This window comes from Notolabrus celidotus, chromosome 7 (genome assembly GCF_009762535.1).
Source record: "Notolabrus celidotus isolate fNotCel1 chromosome 7, fNotCel1.pri, whole genome shotgun sequence".
Classification (NCBI taxonomy): Eukaryota; Metazoa; Chordata; class Actinopteri; order Labriformes; family Labridae; genus Notolabrus; species Notolabrus celidotus.
In genome coordinates this window covers 11,349,008-11,370,400 of record NC_048278.1, presented here as the reverse complement: position 1 = coordinate 11,370,400, position 21,393 = coordinate 11,349,008, and the positions used below count along the sequence as shown (strand labels likewise).

General features: G+C 40.3%; 1 protein-coding gene across 1 annotated transcript in view; it reads left to right on the top strand.

Moving 5' to 3' along the window:
• Positions 1-21,393, top strand: part of sh3pxd2aa (SH3 and PX domains 2Aa) — a 149,005-nt gene that overhangs the window by 49,309 nt on the left and 78,303 nt on the right. Inside the window, exon 6 of the mRNA XM_034688890.1 lies at positions 6,333-6,424. Within this exon, the coding sequence (XP_034544781.1) occupies positions 6,333-6,424 (92 nt within the window). The remainder of the gene's footprint in view (positions 1-6,332; positions 6,425-21,393) is intronic.

Genomic DNA, 21,393 nt, shown 5'->3' with positions numbered 1-21,393 from the left:
TATGGATGGTCAGTCAGACATGAACTTGTCATTCACTGGAGATTAGATTGAAAGGGTGGTTCATTTGGTGATGTAGAATTGTGTAACCATGCACTTCTGACACACAATTATTTGTTAAATAAATACAACAAACCTATAACAATTCCCTTGGAATTAGAAATTGAAACCTCTAAAAGATTAAATAAATAAATTATACCTTAACCTCTTTGGGGCAGCATAGCAAGCTGATGATTCTATAAAAATACTAACAGGTTGTTTGGTAGCTAAAGATCAATTTTAATGTCATATGTTGATGCAGTTTTGTTTTAATCCAATATTTAATCTCCTTACCTCTTTTTTGGGGCTCCACCAACTTCATGTTTGCAAAAAGAAAAATCTGATGCAGAAGTACTTAAAACCTGTCTCTTTCTAATGGTCCTTTACATCTAGCAAAGCTATATGCAGGGTTCCCACGCGTCCTGGAAAACCTGGAAAACAGTTTTCCAGTACTGGAAAACACCTGGAAAATTGGAGAAAAAGTAAAATGCCCTGGAAAATCACATATAGTCCTGAAAAAATTATTCCAACATGGCTGCGTGCGACCTGACCCGGTTAACAAAACACATCCCCATTCATTGAAAGTTGAGTGCACACTGTGCTGGACAAGACAGCGACGCTGAGCAACTTTTTTCACATCATTTCTCCTTCACTTCATAATCATGCATTCACAGAAAACGGGGGTATATTGTTTATGTTTTATGGTACATTAACCTTGTGGAGTGCTCTTTTGATTCAAAGAGTCTTATATTTCAGTTATAGTGTGACCAGTGGAGTCGGGCAGAGAGCTTGGGGGTCTGTGCCTCACAACTTTCTCTGCAGGCTGAGACCTCAATTACCGTACTCTAGCTCAGTTGTTCTCAAAGTGGGGTCCTGGGACCCCTGGGGGTCCGCGAACCATAGCGTGGGGGTCCATGAAATAATTTGAATACATTTCTAATAAATTATAAAATTGTGCGGTCTCATTACAAAACAGCATATACACCATTGTTATGATACCATTTGGTGGCTCGAAGGGATATGTGAGTCTTGCTACTGTTAATTTTCTGAAAGCGTTTAAGATCAATTACTTGAAAAGTATAAATGCTGTCATGTTGAGTCCACAAGGAATGAAATGTCCCTCTGTTTGAAAGTATACAAGTGGTATTTACTTGATTCAGATTGAATCTGTTTATCACTATGGTACAGGGCTCTGTCCTGGGCCCCCTCCTCTTCATCACCTACCTTCTCCCACTTGGCAATATCTTCCGCAAATTTGGCATTCACTTTCACTGCTTCGCGGATGACACCCAGCTCTACCTTTCCAGTAAGCCCGACTCCACTCTCCCACCCTCCTCCCTCACCCTCTGCCTCTCTGAGATCAAGTCCTGGTTCACCTCCAACTTCCTTCAACTCAACAGCAATAAAACAGAACTCCTCCTTATAGGCACCAAATCCACCTTATCCAAAGCCGACAGTTTCTCCCTCTCCATAGACAGTTCAACAGTGTCCCCCTCCCCTCAGGAAAAGAGTCTGGGTGTCATCATCGACAGCTCACTTTCTTTCCACTCTCACATCAATAACATAACCCGGTCTGCATGCTTCCATCTCCGCAACATCAACCGTCTCCGCCCCTCTCTCACCCCTCACAACACTGCCATCCTGGTCCACAGTCTCATCACCTCCCGTATCGATTATTGTAATTCACTCCTCTTCGGTGTCCCTCACAAATCCCTCCATTAACTTCAACTGGTCCAAAACTCTGCAGCCCACATCATCACCAGAACCCCCTCCTTTCACCACATCACCCCTGTCCTCAAGCAGCTCCACTGGCTCCCGTTCAAACTCAGAATTAATTTCAAAATCCTCCTGTACACATTCAAGGCCATCCACAACCTCTCCCCCCCGTATCTGTCTGATCTCCTCCACATCGTCACCCCCTCTCGCTACCTCAGGTCTTCCTCCTCTCTCCACCTCTCTGTGCCCCCTGCCCGTCTCAGCACCATGGGGAGCAGGGCTTTCAGTCGCTCTGCTCCCCAACTCTGGAACTCACTCCCACCAGACATCCGAAACTCTGACTCACTACCCCTCTTTAAATCAAAACTCAAAACCCATCTGTTTCAAATTGCATTCCCTGCTTAATTTCCACTGCTTCATTTTTAACTTGGTGTTACTTTGCTTGTTGTTTTTATTTATTATATCGTGTTTTTTTATTTATTGTGTTTTAATCTGTCTGTAAAGCGACCTTGAGTGTTTTGAAAGGCGCTTCTAAAAAAAATGTATTATTATTACTATTATGAAGTATTTACATTGATACGTTTTACAATACAAATAGTTCCAAGGGCAACTAAGAGTGCAAATGGTAGTAAGCATGTGCTTTAGTGATGGGAAGTTCGGCCCTTGTCAGAGAGCCGGCTCTTTTGACTCGGCTCCCAAAGAAGAGCTGGCTCTTCCGACTCCCGAACTGCTCTTAATTTAGGATCTTGTGTAGCCGTATGTTTTACCTTAACTTTGCAAAAACTAATGGTTTGTGTTGAAAACCCTTTTACGCACTGTGTTTTAATGAGAAGCCTTATAATTGCCCAATTTTGTGCATTTATTCTGTTACAAAACCATTCTCACCCTGATCCTAGGGTTAGGGTTAGGGTTGTAATTAGGGTAAGGGTTGTGATTGGGGTTAGGGTTGGGATTAGGGTTAGAATTAGGATTAGGGTTAGGGTTAGGGTTGTGATTAGGGTTAGGGTTAGGGTTGTGATTAGGGTTAGGGTTGGGATTGGGGTTAGGGTTAGGGTTGGGATTAGGGTTAGAATTAGGATTAGGTTTAGGTTTAGGATTAGGGTTTGGGTTGGGATTAGGGTTAGGGTTAGAACCAGAACTAAATTTAAGCAAACAGAACCAGAACCAAACTCAAGCAAACAGAACTGGAACCAAACTCATGTAAACCCAACCAGAACCGAAATAGACCCAAACCAGACCCAAACCAGAACCAAACCAGAACCAAACAACAACCGAACCAGAAGTGTACCAGAACCGAACCAGAACGGAACCGAACAAGAACGGAACCGAACCAGAACGGAACCGAACCAGAACCATAACCGAACCGTACCATACCAGAACCCAACCAGAACCGAACCAGACCCGAACCAGAACCGAACCAGAACTGTACCAGAACCGTACCAGAACCGAACCAGAACCGAACCAGAACCGAACCGAACCAGAACCGAACCAGAACCATACTAGAACCGAACCAGAACCGAACTCAATTTCAACAGATGCAACAGAACCAAAACCAGAACCAAACTCAAGCAAATAGAACCAGAACCAACTCACGCAAACCGAACCAGAACCAAACTCAAGCCAACAGAACCAGAACCAAACTCATGCAAACCCAACCAGAACTGTACCAGAACCGAACCAGACCCGAAATAGAACCGAACCAGAACTGTACCAGAACTGAACAAAAAACGAACCAGAACCGAACTCAAGTAAACAGATCCAGAACCAAACTCATGAGAACAAAACCAGAACCAGAACCAAACTCAAGCAAATAGAACCAGAACCAAACTCAAGCAAACAGAACCAGAACCAAATTCATGCAAACCCAACCAGAACCGAACCAGAACCGAACCAGAACCGAACCAGAACTGTACCAGAACTGAACCAGAACTGAACCAGACCCGAACAAGACCCGAACCAGAACCGAACCAGAACTGTACCAGAAGTGAACCAGAACCGAACCAGAACCGAACTCAAGTAAACAGATCCAGAACCAAACTCAAGCAAACAGAACCAGAACCAAACTCAAGCAAACAGAACCAGAACCAAATTCAAGCAAACAGAACCAGAACCAACTCAATCAAACAGAACCAGAACCAACTCAAGCAAACAGAACCAGAACCAAACTGGAGCAAACATTATTAATGTCCTCAGGTTGGCATTGAGAAAAATCAGATGCCTCAGCTTGGATGGGCTGATCCGATTTCTCCTCTCAGCGAGTATTTGCCCGGTCTTCAAGAAGACTCTCTCTGAAGGAACAGATGTAGCCAGGATACACAGCCTCCCCTCCATCACCTGTATCCTATATCCTCACATGTGATTGGCCGCATGGCCACCATGCTGACCGATCAAAACAAAGTTCTGCTGTGAGCAGAGCTGGGGCTGAGCACTGTGAGAGCTAAGCAGTGAAAGGAAAAAAATGGGAGCTGGCTCTCTCTCGATGCGAGCCGGCTCTTCTGATTCACTATAAAGCATCGGCTCTCAAAGCCACAGCTTTTGATCATGACACATCACTAATGTGCTTAATCTGTGTTACAATTATGAGGGGGCCTTGGACAATTTTCTCACCTGTAAGGGGTCCCTGGCTCCAAAAAGTTTGAGAACCCCTGCTGTAGCTAGTAGGAGTGCAAACTCCCGATAGTGGAAACAAACGTAACAAAAAGAGCGACACAGCTGCACAGAAACTCCACATTGTAGACATCACTGATCATAATAGACATCGCCATGCAGGAAAACAGTTTAAACTTTTTTAAATCTCTGAGAGACCTTCATATACAGAGTGTGTCTTTACACCGGTGCGATTTTTTCAGAGTTTACGGTAACTCAAATAAAAAAACGTGACATTTGCTTTGTTTTATATCGACCACTTAGCAGGATGAATATCATGATTAAGCAGGTATATTTTGAGTTTCAGTTGAGTTGAGAAACATTTGTGGCCAATTTTGTCATTCAGTTCTATTTAGGTCATTAAAGCACTGATCCTCTGATCATTTTATATTATTAATAATTTCAATAAGGCAGCTTCCTGATTCCTTTGCTGGTTCTTTTGTTTCTTACTTTGCTCATTTTATATTTTTTGAGAAAAGAGAAAGCTGAGATGTTCCTATTATTGTTACTTGGTTGCACTAATAAAGTGAAGTGCTGTACATCTGTGGTTGCATTATTCTATTATCAGTTTGCCATAATTTGTAAGTATGTAAGAGATGATTTCATTGATAGCCATAGACTACATGTCTGTCAATGTAGACTTCCACTGAGAGGAACATATTAGACTATTTAGGAACTAAATTAGGTACTAAATTTAGACTGTCATACCAGCTTGATCATCAATGAAAATGTCCTGGAAATGTCCTGGAAAATGATCTCTGGAAAAGAGTGGGAACCCTGTATATGTGAATGATTGGATGGACCAAGATAAAGATTATCTTCCCTGGAAGTTGATTTTTCATCTAGAGTAACTTAATATTTAATGGATGTTTACCTAATGAGTTAAGAGTCTTTTTTCAAATCTGTTTAGAGTAAACAGCAAGACAATGCAGTGCAGGGTTTATGTTACTGTTTGGCTTCCATGTGGTTTTGAATTGCAGGCTTTCACCGACTGGTGCTAACAAATGAAGCCATGTGCAAAATCTGCAGTTCTTGAAGTGTCCACTAGGGACTTGTTGCAAAAGCCAAGGAATCCCTTTAAGGTCCCATGTTAAAATGTCCAATTTTAAAACACAGTTCAACATGTTTACAACCTGGTCCAAAACATTTTTGGGGTATGTAGCTTACTTATTTATTAATAAACACTGTGCAGAGGTTGAATTGTTTTACAACACATCTTTTGAGATACTATTAAAGCCAAGAGTTATACATACATTTACATATTTAGGGGCTGAGTTGACAGACAGGGTGGGTGCATTGTGACTGTTTGTCAGGAGGCAGCATTTCCAATATGGCGGCTGCCATCTTTAGGCCTCACAACTTCTCTTCAGAAACCAGTGGTTGATGTCACAGAAACTACGTCCATGTTTATACAATCTATGGTCAAACAGGATAAATAGGCTGAAGGACATGTTTGCAAAAGCTTTATTATGCTGCACTGCAGTGGTCAAGTAACCAAGACAGCAGTCTGCTTCTTCTAATAATGAGAATATTTGGCGAAAGCATTTAATTAGTTTAAAGAAGGTCTGCAGAGCAAAAGAAAAACTGCACAGTTGGGTCTTGGTATTCTTTCTTATCCTTTCTTTGCTTGTTACTTTGGATTATTTTCTTCCAATCAATTTATTTTGAAATACATTTCTTTTTAGTGAGAAAACCTTCTTACAGAATTCAGAGAGGTTAAGCAAAGACTGATCCACAGATAATAAAGACATTTATTCAACATTTCCCAATCAGGAAAAACATGTGGAAGTTTATTTTCAGAAAAACAAAACAACCTTTCTGTGCAGATAATTGCAGCTTTAACACACTTCAAATTTGAACAAGTAAAGAACAGGAGTAATTGCAGGCTGTTGTCTTTTTAACGCCCACCGTTCTCTCTCTGTCTCTCTCTTTAGGCGCTGGTAAGACTCCCCCCTCAGATTTCTCAGAGTGAGGAGGTGCTGCGCTTCTTCGAGACAAAAGCTGAAGACATCAACCCCCCAGTGGAGTAAGTGTCAAAAACTTCACAGTGCATACACAAAGAAATGGAAAACGCATGTACACATGACACAAGTACTCTCAGATGCCAACTGAATTATGTGTCAAGCTCTACTGCAAGGCCATAATTACTGTGGAGGTACATGAACTAAACACAATTACGTCGTCAGAGTGGACAGCTCGTACCAGTATCAGTGATAAATGTGAATGTAGGTTTTCAAAAAGCACCAGAGCAACACTATATTCAGCTTTCAGAAGAAAAATAACTCCAATGTTGCTGCATATGTGTCACCTTTGCTCACACATGCTGCATTTTGATTACATTTCTTGACAGCCTGCGCTGGAAATCTTCCGTAGCCGCTCTTTTACATGTCCCTCCCTGTCAGAGGGCAAGCGAGGCAAGACTTTATAAAAGAAAATATAGAAGGCACAGTGTAATGTTTACAAGGAACAAGAAACAGGGCCTGACACTATGATGACAGTTTTTGACTGTCCATAAATGCTTTCAGTACTTGGACGTGTTCACAGTATTAATGAAAGAGTGGAAATGTACATACTGGTGAGCAGGGAAGAGTATGAGGCTGCTTCAGATATGAACATCATCACTTCCATCCAACTTGCTCCAAGAGAAATTTCCTGACCTTTACGTGCTGCATTTATACATTAGCCGCACTGATTTCTTGCAGGAGTTTTATTACGGGGCTGGCAGAGAAAAAGTTTAGAAAAAGCCAGGGTTAAAAATTTGACCATTGCACCTCAACCTGCTTTTGGAAAATCTTCAGCAGTGCAGTGTACGTGTGAGAGGGCTATATGTGTTTCTTTCATTCTGCTTTCCTGATATTTTTGCCTTAAAACAACAAAATCAACAGAGCTGTGCAAACATTCAAAGTGTTGCTTCCCTCTTAATTTGACAGAAGTCATGGTCGATAGAAAACGTCAGATTACCCTGGCTTGCGATAAAACTTGAACACACTTGCTTTCCATTTCGTCTTGCATTCTAATCAGGTGAATTATATCGCATCATGAATCCCTGAGACATGAATTTATTGAAGAGAAAACTAGCTTTACTTTGGTTATCAGGAAATGTCAAAAGGTGTTAAGTGTAAGGACTTCTTTTAGATGAATTAGGTGAAAATGATTGCATAGAGCAGAGGCTCAGTTGAATCATTGAAGCAGCTGAAAACCTCCACAGCTTGAGCTCGATTTGGTGATTTGCAGGTGAACAGACATCTAAATTCCTATAAATGACTGGAGTAAATTCTTCTTCACAATTCTTTTTTTGATTTTGTAGACTGGAGTAAATTCAGTTGCCAAGTAGATATGGAAATATTGCAGCAGAAATTAGTGACTGATGACCTAGCATGAAGCAGGTTTTACAAGATCTGCTAGACATGTTTCTTGCAAACACTGTGCAGTAAGAGCTCATAACTCACATTTCTTCAATAAATAATTAAAGTGTATTTTATATATCACCCTTTACAGAGCAAGATCACAAAGCCGTTACCAAAATCTTTCAATAATGATACAAAACAATAGCAGTAATATAATAAACCAAAAAAACAGAAAGGCTGTACAGATATAAACTATTATGACACAGGTTTCTGTGAGATGACTCCACAATGATGACGGCCTAGTCTTTACAGAAGCATAGGAAAACACACATGGTTAAATATGTACAATATTTATATTACCTGGCATGGCAATCAAATATGATATAGACAATGAATTGTGTTGACATGAGCTCAAATGTTGTTAATCCAGCTGACACATACGCTTGAACAAGTGTGTATCGAGTCCTAATTTCATCGTCTCTGCATGTTGCCTCTTAAATACCGCGTGATAATACTGAGGCTTAGCTCATTACCTCTCTGTCTGTTCTCACTGTCCATAAAGACTATTCCCAAATCAGCTCTTTCTTTCTGAGTTCGTTAAAAGCTTGCACCAGGCCCGTTGGAGGCAGAGGGGGGTACAGAGAGTTGATGGATGTGAGGGTAGGAGGTGGAGAATGACTTGTTCCAGAGCAGGAGATAGCCCCTTTGGGTAGTTTTTAATTAGAGAACACACTCTTCTTTCCAAACCTCAAATGCCAGTATGGCACTATTCATTTGTAATGTGTTCCTGTAAGGAACGAGTCAGCTGTACCCCAGGCGCTTCAACGGAGCACTCGTCATAGACCCGGGCTGTGTCTTTTTTTTCTTATTTTAATTACTTTTCTCAGTATTTCTCATCTCGCTTTTACTATCTCTTTCTCTCCTCTGCTGTCAGTCTGTAGTTTAGAGTTTTGTCCTCAGCTGTCTTTCAGAGATGAAAAAAGTAGTGCAGCAGGGAGGATTTAGTAGCCTCTGCCTGGCGATGTTTTACAGCACAGCATAATCGTGTATCTCATCCTATCTTCCATCCTCTCTAACTCCATCAGACGTGGCCTCATATATTCAAGTGCTTTTAATTGACGTGACAGCTCAAGGTTACAAACACCAACGCAATCATTCTTTGATCAACAGCTTTTCTCTCTGTGCTGTCCATACAGCTTTCCATCGCTCCCGAGTTCTCATCTCATCTCTCTGCTTCTCTCTCTGCCTCTTGTTTGACTTACACCCTTCATCTCTTCCAATTTCTCATCGTCTTCTCTACAAGCATCATTCTCCTGTCTTTCTGCTCCTGCCCTGTATATGCCTGTGCATTTTGCTGCATAAAGAAGAGGCATTTATCTTCATGTCAGGAGTTGGGAGATGAAGCCATGTGTGTACATGCTGTGCTAGCTAGACAGTCTGTTAGCCCCCATCTGTGTCACACAGTGGTGAACAGACTCAATTTATACATTTTATTATCATCTAACAAAGTTAAACTGACGTTCAAATGAGGAAGTTTCACACTAGAGTTGTCACTAGGGGCTGGGGGTTTTCGATGAGGATAATTATCAGGATATAGTTTTTCTCAATATAAATAAAGCAAATGTTTGATAAAAAATGTATATATTTAAACCTGTAATTACACCCCCCAACCACTGGAAAGGGAGGGGGGCGCTAATTTGCCTTAAACGCTAATTGCCACCCAACATTAGACAGAAGAAGAAGACAGAAGAAGTATAAACTTGGCTTTGACTATTAATTTAATACATTAAATATACTTTCAGGATATGAGTAAAGGATCAAGGTACAATACTCGCAATTAAACTATACCTGTTTTGATACCATGGCAACAACAACAAAAAAACTTCCAGATGTCCAAAAGTGGTAGTTTTCTTATTGTCGATTCCCAACCTTTCACAGCTCTGGTACAGAAAAAGTTGCCATGAGACGCCAAAGGCACTTCCGAAAATGCATGATACTTGTTGACATGTTTAGGAGAACAGTGGGGGTTGTAGTGGCTGTAATGGAGGGCGGAGCAGAGAGAGACACACAGCAGGCTGTTAAAAGTACTTGTATTATATTGAAGTAATTTTAATTGAAGTGACAGCTCAAGGTTACAAACACCAACGCAATCATGGCAGTCAGGCAGGAAGCAGTAAACAAACAAGATTTGTGTCTTTCCATAAGTTTGTGTGGAGGTGTGGACGTGTTTATTATTCTTTAGAGTGGAACCGCTCTCTTGCAAGTGGTGTTATTTTGGCTGAAAATATGACATTAAAAATCTATTCAGGGGCTATTGTTTAGAATAGATAGGAAAGCTCAAAGACAAGAAATGTGGGGAGTGAAGAGCGGGGAAAGACATGCAGCAAAGGGTCATAGCCAGGATCTGAAGCAGTGACTGCTCCATAAAGGATTATAGCCTCAGTATATGTAACCTTGCAAATATAAAAGACTATCTGATTATTCATTAGCTTTGGTACTTTGATTCTAAATTCTGATTAAAATCATTTGATATTGAAAAGTATCACATTCTTTGATCACCTTATTTTGCACACAGCATACCGGGGTAATGTCAGTGCACGAAAACCGCTCACTTTCAGCACTAATAGAAGCTTGTCGAGGGAAAGAAAAAGTCGTCTAAGGATCAACTCTTGGGGAAACGGAAAGGATCAGACAGGGTGCTTGCAAAACATATGAAGAACATAATGCTAATGCTAGCGGCATTGGGTTTTAAGCCTTGGGCCCCCTCAAGAAGTTATTCCTGGAGAAGACTCTGAGAAGATGTAGCTAAAGTGACATACTTTAGCTATTAAAGAAGTTAGATTGTATTAGAGAAGTTAGAGTTGTAGTTTGAACCTAGAGATAGTGAAGCTGTGGAGAGCTCTGCCTGTGACAGAACTGTACTCCAGTCAGATCAAATGGAGCCAGAAGCTCCTCTGGCTCCTCTGGATCCCTGCAGGTCTTCACTCTCCTCTCTTAATAAAAGAAGAATACACTCAGAGGGCTGAACTGCACACTGTCTGTTTAAAAAAAAGAAAAAGAGTGCTCAGTTAATGGTGAGTACACGATGATCCAGTGGACTTGACTTGTGTCAGGGCTAAATTGGATGGGTTCCTTCCATTCCCTACCCATAATGCATCTGCTAGATGAAAATGAATCATGGGGGAGTGTGGTTCAGGAATGAGATTAGCTATTGATTTAGAGTCCTGATTGGAGCGTGTGTGTTACTGTGGGTTTTTAATGTATGTGTGCAGATACATGTGAGTCCTGAGTGCTGCAAATGAAGAAAAGTGATTTGAGACCCTGAGAGCGATGGACTGCTGAAGACTAATATTAATCCACCCTGGTCTCTCTCTCCGTGTGTATGTGTGTCCCAATAGTTTACTTGATTTTGTATTGACTTCTTGAGTTCAACTTTTTGTTGGTTATGTCTTCATTTAAAACTCTGTGGGTTGAAGGAATGTCATGCTCAAATGTTTTGACACTTGATTGGACTCATTCAGCATTGATCATATGTCAAGAGAAATCCTGATAAGGGTTGGGATTTAAGGACTTTTATCAAACATGAATAAATCCCACTTATACAATCTGAATCCTGTTCAACACTTTATCAAATCTACTTTGTTTATCATTTCAGTATCCGTTACGAAAGGGACAATGTGTAGTGAGCAGGTGCTTATGAATATTGTATTCCTGACAGGGTGAGCAAGACCCTGACGCAAAGCAACCAACTAGAGACATGTACAAGTTGACACAAAATTTGAATTATAAAATGATTGAATGGTTTAAAAGATTATTTATTCATAAAGCTGAAAAAAGTCCCCCCAGTTTCACAGTCAGTAAGACTTCCATGGACAAGAACTAATTCTTGTCAGTCTACTTCCTGATTTCTGGCTCTGCTCTGAAAATTGATGTTTCTATCTTCATTCAGCTCTCCTTCCTCTCTGAGTTTTACAGTTGACACACCTTTAATCAATCAATCAATCAATCAATCAATCAATCAATCAATCAATCAATCAATCAATCAATCAATCAATCAATCAATCAATCAATCAATCAATCAATCAATCAATCAATCAATCAATCAATCACACTTTTCAGTGCTTTTCATACAATGACATTGTAACACAAAGTGCTGTTCATAAAAACAACTTAAAATGGAATAAATTAAGTAACATATATAAGAGATGATTCAAAGATTCAAATTCAAGATTCAAATGTTTTTATTGTCAATTTTCACTGTATATACGAGACATACAGGAAAAACGAGATGCTGTTTCTCTCTTCCAGCTTTTAAATATCTAAAATTTAAATATAAAATACAATAAAATATATTAAAATACAGTTCTATGAAACATCCTATGTACACAGTTGCTTATCCCAACTAATCCCAACCCCAAACCCACTCCACAATCCTAAGGTTAAGAACACAATATATGCAACGGTAATAATAAAAACAATGAAAAATAGAATAAAATAAGAAGTTGCTGAATGACATTGCTTTTACATAAATAACTGTCTCAACTTTTAACATCACTGCTGCTATCCCTACCGCTTACAATAGTTAACAGTGATGCAACTTAGAGCTCTTGGATTGCAGGACAGGATGTAGCTCCACTTTTCTCTATCAGAGATGGTTGTGGTCTTCATGCTGCTCTCACAGCTGCGCCCGCCAACTGTCATTATTTCCCGGCCCTCAAGACCAGCCTGAGACTGAAACTAATATTTTTTTGCCACAGTGTCAACAGGCAGAGGTGAAATATACCTGTGTGATTGCTTTTACCATTACGAATGAGTTAATGTGTTGTTTTGGGGTTTGACTTATCTGAACCAAATATTTAACACAGAACACACAATATCACTTTTTGACCAAGTATCCACACAATCTGAAAGCAACACTATCATTTTATAACCAGTGTATAAAGTTAGTAAGTATAGCTAGTCAGTGAGCTGATGCATGTTATGATTAAGGGCTGATGGTGTGATTCAGTTTGTTGGACTGTCGGTGCTGAAGTGCTGCTGGGGTTTTCTTCAACATCTTCTTTTAACTGTTGAGTAAATCTGCATCAAAGGTTTCAATTGGAGTAGTTTTTTTTTTTTTACCTCTCATGGGATGATTGAGAAAGATCTTGAATGACTATGTCCCTACTTTACTGGTGTGTTGTATTGAGTAGTGCACAAGACTACACATGTAAAAGGATGTGTAATAACAAATTGATACTCAAAGATGGAGCCAAGCAAATTGTACCGAAATTGCTCAGCCAGCTCATGAAACAACATCATTTATTCCTCCCAGGTCTGCAACATTTGTGACATCCTGCTCGTGAAAGTTAGCATATAAACAAACTTCACGCTTCCTCTCCTCCTCAGCTACCTCAGTCACCTTTATCATCCGTAATTCATCACTTATCCCTCTTTTTGTCCTATCTAGTGTTATCCTCTATTCCTCCTTCCCTCCATTGTTCTGGAGTTATGAAGCATCCCCCCTCCTCCCGTCTCTCTGCCCCCTGTCATCCGCCCGTTCCTTGCCGCCTGCTGCGAGCAGGAGACAGGCGACAGGCTCACTCAGCCTTAATGGATACTCTTCTCCCTTCTAACTATTAGGATCAATAGCACTCACTAGAGACCACACAGCACAACAGCAACAGTGTAGAGCACCGGTGTGTGTGGGGTTAAACACTTTAAGTGTGTCAGAGTGGTAAGGAGTGGTCATCCGGGCGTGCAGCCTGTGTTTGATTGTGAGTGTGTGTATGTACATGTATGTGCCCTCATGTGTGAGCGAGTATCGATCTGAGACACATCATGCAGTTATGTTTTAAAATGTTTGTACACGAGGAGGGTTGAGTGATATATTTTCAGGACTGAATTGCTCTTGTTCGTTGATGTGCAGCGTGTTTGTTGTTGTCAGGCTATTTCAGTGCACTCTCGTCTGTCTGTGTTTCTACTGTCTCGGCTCTATTTTTTCTTGCAGCACCATCTTACATGGATGCACTCATTCACCCTCCCACCCTCCCACTCACCCGATGCGGTGTCTGACTCACTTGTGCGCTCTTCCTCACACACTTACTCACAGGGTGTTGTCAAGGTAGGGTTTGGGCTTGCAACAGTAATAGCTCTGGGAGGACCCGACTGTACGTGAGGGTGATGAATAGAGCGAGCCGGGACAGCTGTAAAGCTACCAGGGTGATGAAATGTGTCCACTGCATCACCTCCTGGAAAAAAGAGGAAGGAGATGAGGAGGATTGAGGGGTTCCCCAGGGAGGTGAGGAGGTCAGAAGCAGGAGAGTGCAAGTCCAATGTTGCACTAGTCATCCTGTTATCACTGACAGGCTGCAGAAGACTGTTAATTGATCAATATATGAGGAAGCAGATGGGATCTATTGACATTCAGGTTAGAGCAAGGTGTATAATCTGACCTTTGTATGACCACATCGAACTGTGACGTCTTTTTTTAATATTCCCACTCTAAAATCGTATTTAAAGAGCCGTGCTTTGACAAAAGCCAGCATCCGTCCTACTCTACTGTGTTTGATTGAATTTTTCTGACAATGATTTGACTGGGGAAAGGAGCCACGTGCCTCTCAGTCCAGCGTAGGAATCAATCCCATCAATCAAATCTGAGAATGCACTCAGATCTTGAGCACATCTCAACACCAGCCACACTTTGCATAACCCTCCTCCTCCCGCATCTGAGGGATAGCGACCCCTGTCTGTGGACCAAAACGCTGCAGCTCAGTGGGAAGTGGGTCTCCAAGCTGATGCCACTCTCATGCAATCAGCAGCTTCTTTTTTTGAAGCTGAGTGCCCTTGATGTTTAATATATATTTTGACTGGCCCTTCAGCTGGATCTCTGCTCTTCTTGTTTTTCCCTTTTCGTGTGATGAAATGTCCTGCAGAATAAAAGCTACAAAAACATGGGTATTTCTCCCCTGCGGTCTAGAAGCCTGAAATCAAAGGAGAGTCTTTATCTTAACAGCTTCATGATATTTTGATGTGTCAAAACATGGACTTTATGTGAACACAGTTACGCAGTTGTAGACATTAAAGGCCCTTTCATACACATGGGAACTGCCCAGTTAGAGACACTTTTTTTTGGTTTTCCTTTGAAATTAGCTGTTCCAAACACTTTGGCTTGGGCACCCACTGTGAATTTTGTTGGAAGCCCAACCAATTGTGAACTGAAAAGACCAATATGGACTCATTTTCAGATGGAACAGTTCATCAAATAATAATATGATACTAACAGTGAATTTCTAAGCTGGAACAAAAGTAAACTTTTTCTGAGGCTTTATCCTTGGGTGCTTTTTCACCTGGATTGTTTGGGGAAGTTGTTCGAGTACAGACAGAATTTCCCTCCTTGGCCGGGGTTGTGTGGACACACTGTATGTGAACACAGCTATCACACTCTGATGTGGAAGAAAACAAGCGAGCCAAGATCCCCTAGAAGAAGTGGTCTCGGCTTGCTTCCAGTCAAACCCTGGACCGGTTTGATAGCAGTGAGAATGTAATCACACTTTCTCACCTTCTCCACCCAATTCAACATCTGCAGAGGAGGTAGTGCTCTGTGTAGCAACATCACAGGACTCAAAATCTACTGGCTCAACTGGTTTAGTTCAAAGAATATTGCCCAGCTCGTTGAACTAGGGGGATTTTTCCTTCTCATCACTGGAATCTCCACCTTTGCCAAGCGGGTCTCGTACCCTTACATACTGCCGTCTTGAAGTTGTCTTCCCACAATGCAGTGTGACCAGTACACCTAGCATTTGCTTAGTTTGCAGTGGGGAGAGGAGGCTCTGGCAGCCCTGCGTTGTGTGCTTTTGCCTGCTTTACAATATTGCAGTGTGAACACTAGATCCAAGGGAGGAATACAACAGTGAATTATTTATCATCTGAATCAGAACAAAGCAAACACGCTAAAGGTATGAAAGCACCCTCATATTATTGCAGATTAGCTTTTTCAGTGGTGCTCAAAAGTTTACTCTTTTTAACAGTTATTAAAGAATTAATAACTCATTAAGGAATATTTAAAATTATAATACATTGTGAACTGTTTCTGCTACATTTGCTGCTGACAGCTGGGATGTTTCTGAAACTGTGCAGTCTTTTTTGGAAAAACAACAAGATGACACCCTCTGTATATCAGCCAAATCATTGTTTTCTGAATTAGATTTAGTGAAACAGGCCTGATCATATCAGCAGACTGATAGTGATCAGACTCAAGTTCGGAGATGATTCAAATGTCACACAATGAATACTGATGTAGATTTGTAAGAAAATGTTTGCAGTGACACCTCTTCCTTTTCTTCTTCTTCTTCTTCTTCTTCTTCTTTTTGTCCCATTCTGTCTTCTGATATTCTACAAACAGTCTTTCAGGCATCGACTTTGTAAGTTAGTCTCTTTACTACAGCTCAATACAGAGTCCAGAGCTGTGTAATATGGACTTACATTTATTCAGATAATATATACTATTATTTATAGATATCAAATATACTAATTCATAATAATATTGATATTTTGGGCTGTCAAACAGAAATATTTTCAATTGTGATTGATAGCAGAGTTGAAATAGTTAATCACCATGAATATAATTTTGTATAACATTTTTAAAGATCCATTCTTTGTCATTTAAGTCCACATTAACAACGCAAAGCAATTGTTCCTGGTGTCTCGACTTGGGAATCAAATAAATGCATTCCAATGCAGTTTTAGTATAGTTGCTTTCTCTGTTTCATGCAGGTTTTTTATGTATGTTACCTGCAACAGCAAGGCATATGACTGGTCTCAATATGCCAACCTGAGGATGTCCTTTAAACCACAGTGTTCCACAATGTTGACTGACCTGCTGTCAGTTGCTACCCATTTAGCAAGCACTGTATTTAACATCTTTGATTTAGTTTCCTCTACAGGTCAGTGGCCATTTACGCAATGGTGTGCAGTTACCCGCTGGCATCAGTCTGATTAGCTTCAGCTGTATGCTTAGTTGTAGGTGTTAGCCAATTATGTCTGACACAAAGTTAATACTACTTTTGACTGGTAAATTGAGCCGTCTGCGAGTCTTTCAAAGTCTAATATATGATTCTAAAGCATGGTGGTGTCATTACAGGAAGTTGCCACAGCAGCTTTACCACAGGTGCTGAAAGGGACAAAATAGCATGAGATTTGGAAATAAAACCCCAAACTGTTAATTTTGGATACTAGATAAAAGATTACAATAGCCTTTTCAGAAACAATGCTACAAAGTGCTGAATATACTTAGAAGTGATAGAACCTATTGACTTAGGGGAAAACAAACAAAGTGACAATTACCAAATTATATGACTGAAGTGAACCCTTGCTCTCAGTAATGCACTGCATTTGTATCATCTGACAGAAAACATGCCTTGGTTTTAGTGATAACAGCATTGTGATTTTAAAACAACAACAACAACAAAACAGAAGAACATTTTTTTTGATTCACTGTCTGATGGTCACAAATCTTCTGGAGCGCCTTTTGTTATCCATAACCACAAAGAAAAAGGATAAATACAAAAATCTGGTACTGTCACAGAAACACTTGGGTATAATGATAGACTATTTGTTATCCTGGAAAGACCACACTGAGTAAGTCTGCAGGAAGACAAAACAAAGAATGTATGTCCTTTTGTCATCGCTCTTTTGAGGTGAATAGTCAAATTCTTCCTTTTTGTTTTTCATTTTTGATTTCGAGTGTTCTACATTTCCACATTTCTAGAAACCACATGGTACAAATGTTTGTGTGCTCCTTTTCAGTCAAAACAACTCCAACAAATGAACCTGCTCAAAGACTGTAGATCAGGCACTTGACACAAACTATGAACTATAGTCTAAAATGGTATCCTGTTGATGCTGGCGTCTGACACTGTCACTGTATATCAACATGCTCATAGTCATACTCAGGCACTCTTTATCCTACTTAGTATCCTGATATATAGCTGGATCCCAGATCAAAAATAGAGCCTTGAACACTGTCACTGTGGTGGAGCAGCTGTGCTTCAGCTTTAATTTTCAGGTATTGTCCACCAAAAAGGAAACTATCCTTAATCTCAACAAAGTAAGAACTCAGAGCTTATCACCAGGGGAACATTAGTTCCAATTCTCCCCTCCGGTCATCCTCCACATGGTGGCGTACTTTTCAATACAAACATCTGTAAGTGGAGTTTCCTCCCCTCAGCCGCTGTATTCAGGTCAGCCTCTGGTCCAATCTCATGTCCACTTGGAAAACCTCCCCAGGGCTTCCCTTCCTCTATAAATGTATCCTCTGTCTGGCCAGATTCTCAAGCATTTCTCATAGCCCTTTTCAGCCCTTCTCTCTGTATTTATGTCCATTTTGGCCCCCCGCTTTTCCTGTGTGAGATCTATTTCCACTAGATGGAATTTCTCGCCTCTCCAAAGCCTCCTAGACAAACCCCTCCTCCCTGTTTCCCTTTCTGTCAAACATGACTTTTTTTTCTTTTCTTAGTTAGCATTTTCCCCCCACATCTTGCATTTTTATTGAGTCTATTTGCATGGAACGTGGGCTGTGATTTGTTTTATCTGTCTGGGTTCGTGGTATAGTAATCATATAACTATCAGCCTAAATGGCATTATCTTTCCTCTGCAGACCATAACGTTGACAAATTTCTCCATTAACATGCGCATACCGCTGTTCAGCCAAGATGAAAATATTGGCCACTGCCCCCCACAGGCTGCTGTAGTGTGAGACAGGGGTGATGTTATCATCATTCATCATGCCCCCTCACAACCCTCCCCATGAATAACAATAGGCATCGACCTTGGCTCGTGCCTCTGAGGGGAGAGATGTTGCGAGATTATCAGATTATTACTGGGATAAGTCATGAACTCTTGTGATTGGTCAGCTTTGGGCCTGAGTAGCACAGCTGACAGGGTGAAGACAGATTTGGTGTTTTTGTGCTAATTAGCAATAAGTGGGTGATAATGTGTTTGTGTTAGCGACTGAGGGTGGAGTCTTGGGGCGTAAGTGTTTCCAGCTCTGACACTGAGTTTGGCATTGGAAGGTGATATCTTAAAGGAGACTGTTTTATTCCTTAAAAAGAAAGAAAACACATTGCCCTCCTCATAAATGAAAGGTAGAATTCATTAGTACTTAAACACATCCTGGCTCAATGAAATACTCTCAGGAGTTCAGCAGATACAGCCGTAGTCAGTAACCAATTGTATTGTGTGCTAATCTAGCTAATGTAAGCAACCATTAGATTTTTATGAAACTGCTAGTATCACATCAGGGTCTGCTGAGTTAGCTGCTTGTGTTGCTGGAAACTACATTCTGGCATTATATATTATGCTGAATCACAAATCATGCTGTTTGTTTTCAATAACTTCTTTATACACCCATTATTTAATTTTGTTAACAGAACAGAGACATTACCCAATGATATAATCATCAAATATTATTCAAGGAGATGCAGGCTAACAGTAAAGAATGCTGAATGTTCATGAAACACCCGAATCCTATGTTATTTTCCAAACAGTGTTCTGTTTAGTGTTTACTTCATATGCCATCTTCAATTTTGTAGATTTATCTTCCAGGCCTACAGCTTTTGTGTCTTTACCCTCTTCTGTCCTTTTGCAATGTTTGTCAGTCTTTTCTTTTTCCACCATTAACAAACTGACATTGAATTATCTGGACTCCTTCTGTTCATTGATCTGATTACGTTCAGACCTTCAGAGTCTGTGATTACAGTAGTGTCTATGGCTGTTGATATTCATCTACAGTTTTTATGCTCAGATTGTAATAGATATTTGATAAACGTGTACATACATAAAGCACATGTCTCGCTCCCTGTCATCCTTGTAACAAAGTCCTTTGGAGTTTTAAATTTGTATTGCTCATCAAGTTATGTGTTGAATGACAAAAACATTTTTCTTCAGTAAAAAGATGACATTCATAAAAGTTTTGCCAATTGTCAATGATGCACATTCATAATGAGAGCATTTTGTCAAAACAAAGACAGTCACTTAACAGAAAAAAAATCAAGCTTTTACTTTGAAAAGAATTAGTACTTTATGTTCAATGCCCAGGAAGTTTTCTACCCTGGTTGACACAAACAAAGTTTATACAAGGTTAAAACATGTTATCGTCTTTGTCTGAAAAATAGGCATGCCTTCTATTCTTTCGATTCTTCGCCAGTAGTCAGAAAGCTCTGACTTATCAAAAATAAGTATTGTACATAGCCATGTGATACATTTAGGGGAGGGAACCAAATGTCAACAAACGTTCCATTCTAAAAAAGATCAAGAGTCAATAACACATACTTTTTTTTGCACAATTTAATGTCTGCAAGGTTTTTGCTGATAGTTCTAACAGCTCAAAGTTGAGGTAAACAGTTACATGTGTTAGCAGGTCCTACAATGCAATCACCTGTTGTAGAAGCAAAACTATGTACTGTCCAGGTTCACTGCTTTTGATCCTTGTGATAAGGGAAGAAATAATGCATATCTTGTTTCTGATGATAAACTAAGCTAATATTGATATGATATTTTTTGTTGATTAAACTTTGTGTCCTTCTGTACAATTTGTCTGTTTGCTCTCATGTGCACAGAGAAGCGTTGAGGTTACCTGATCCCTTGAACCCCATCTGGAGTGTTAATGCCCACAGCGGGCTTTAGCCTTGTCACAGTCATCAGGCCTGAAAGACAGGGGGATGGCTGAGGGCAATTCTGTGGTTTAGATGGTTAAGGCTGGGGTCTGGAATTGGTGACACTTTGGGGTGAGCGGGGTGTTGAGTGGGGGTACGAGGGGAGGGGAGGTTGTCAGAGAGAGAAGCTAAGACACTAATCTTCAGGAAGTGTTTATTTACTGTCCCTGCAGGCTGGTGCAGCAGGGGGCCACTAAGAGTCATTAACTAGCAGCCATTATGCTAATAATGGTAAACACATTGATTAGGTCTTTATCTAGATCCCCTCTTGAACACTGTTAATGAGTAAATCTACTACCATGTGGACAAGTATTGAAATTGCTTTTGCGCTTTTAACCTCATGAAAGTTGGTTTAGATAACTAGTTAAGAGTTTACCACTGTTAACAGACACATCTTTAATTATTATAAAACTTGACTTGGAGAGTTGCCTAACAGGAAAATAAATTGGATCATGACCTCATGTGATTAATTTGGCTGTTGAGTATTTATGATAACTCTGAGAGATCTTTCATCTTCCACTAAGACTTCTTCTTGATCCAAAAGTCTGTGCATGTTGAGTTTTGCAAACTTTCAAAACCAAATTAAGAAATGTTATTTTACGGGAGGGTTGGGGTCATACAGCAGGTGGGAAAACAAAGGTATTAGCACTCATTCCTCCGTCTGTGGGTATAAACTGAACTTTAGATTCCACCATTTAATCAGAGCAAGTGTTTGTCTTAAAGAAGCTTAAAACAGCTAACAGCCTCATTTTGTTCACCCCAAAAGCCAACATAATCCCTGCTCAGCAGCTCTCTGATCTCATGTAGATAGAGGTAGAAAAGGAGGTGAAGTGAGACAGTATGGCAAATAAAAGACCTGATTTATTCCTTCTTGTCTGTGACATTTCATTGTGAATTTGAATGTTTGGTTGAAATACAGTGACACTTAAAGAGTCCATCCTTTTTTTTTAGAAACC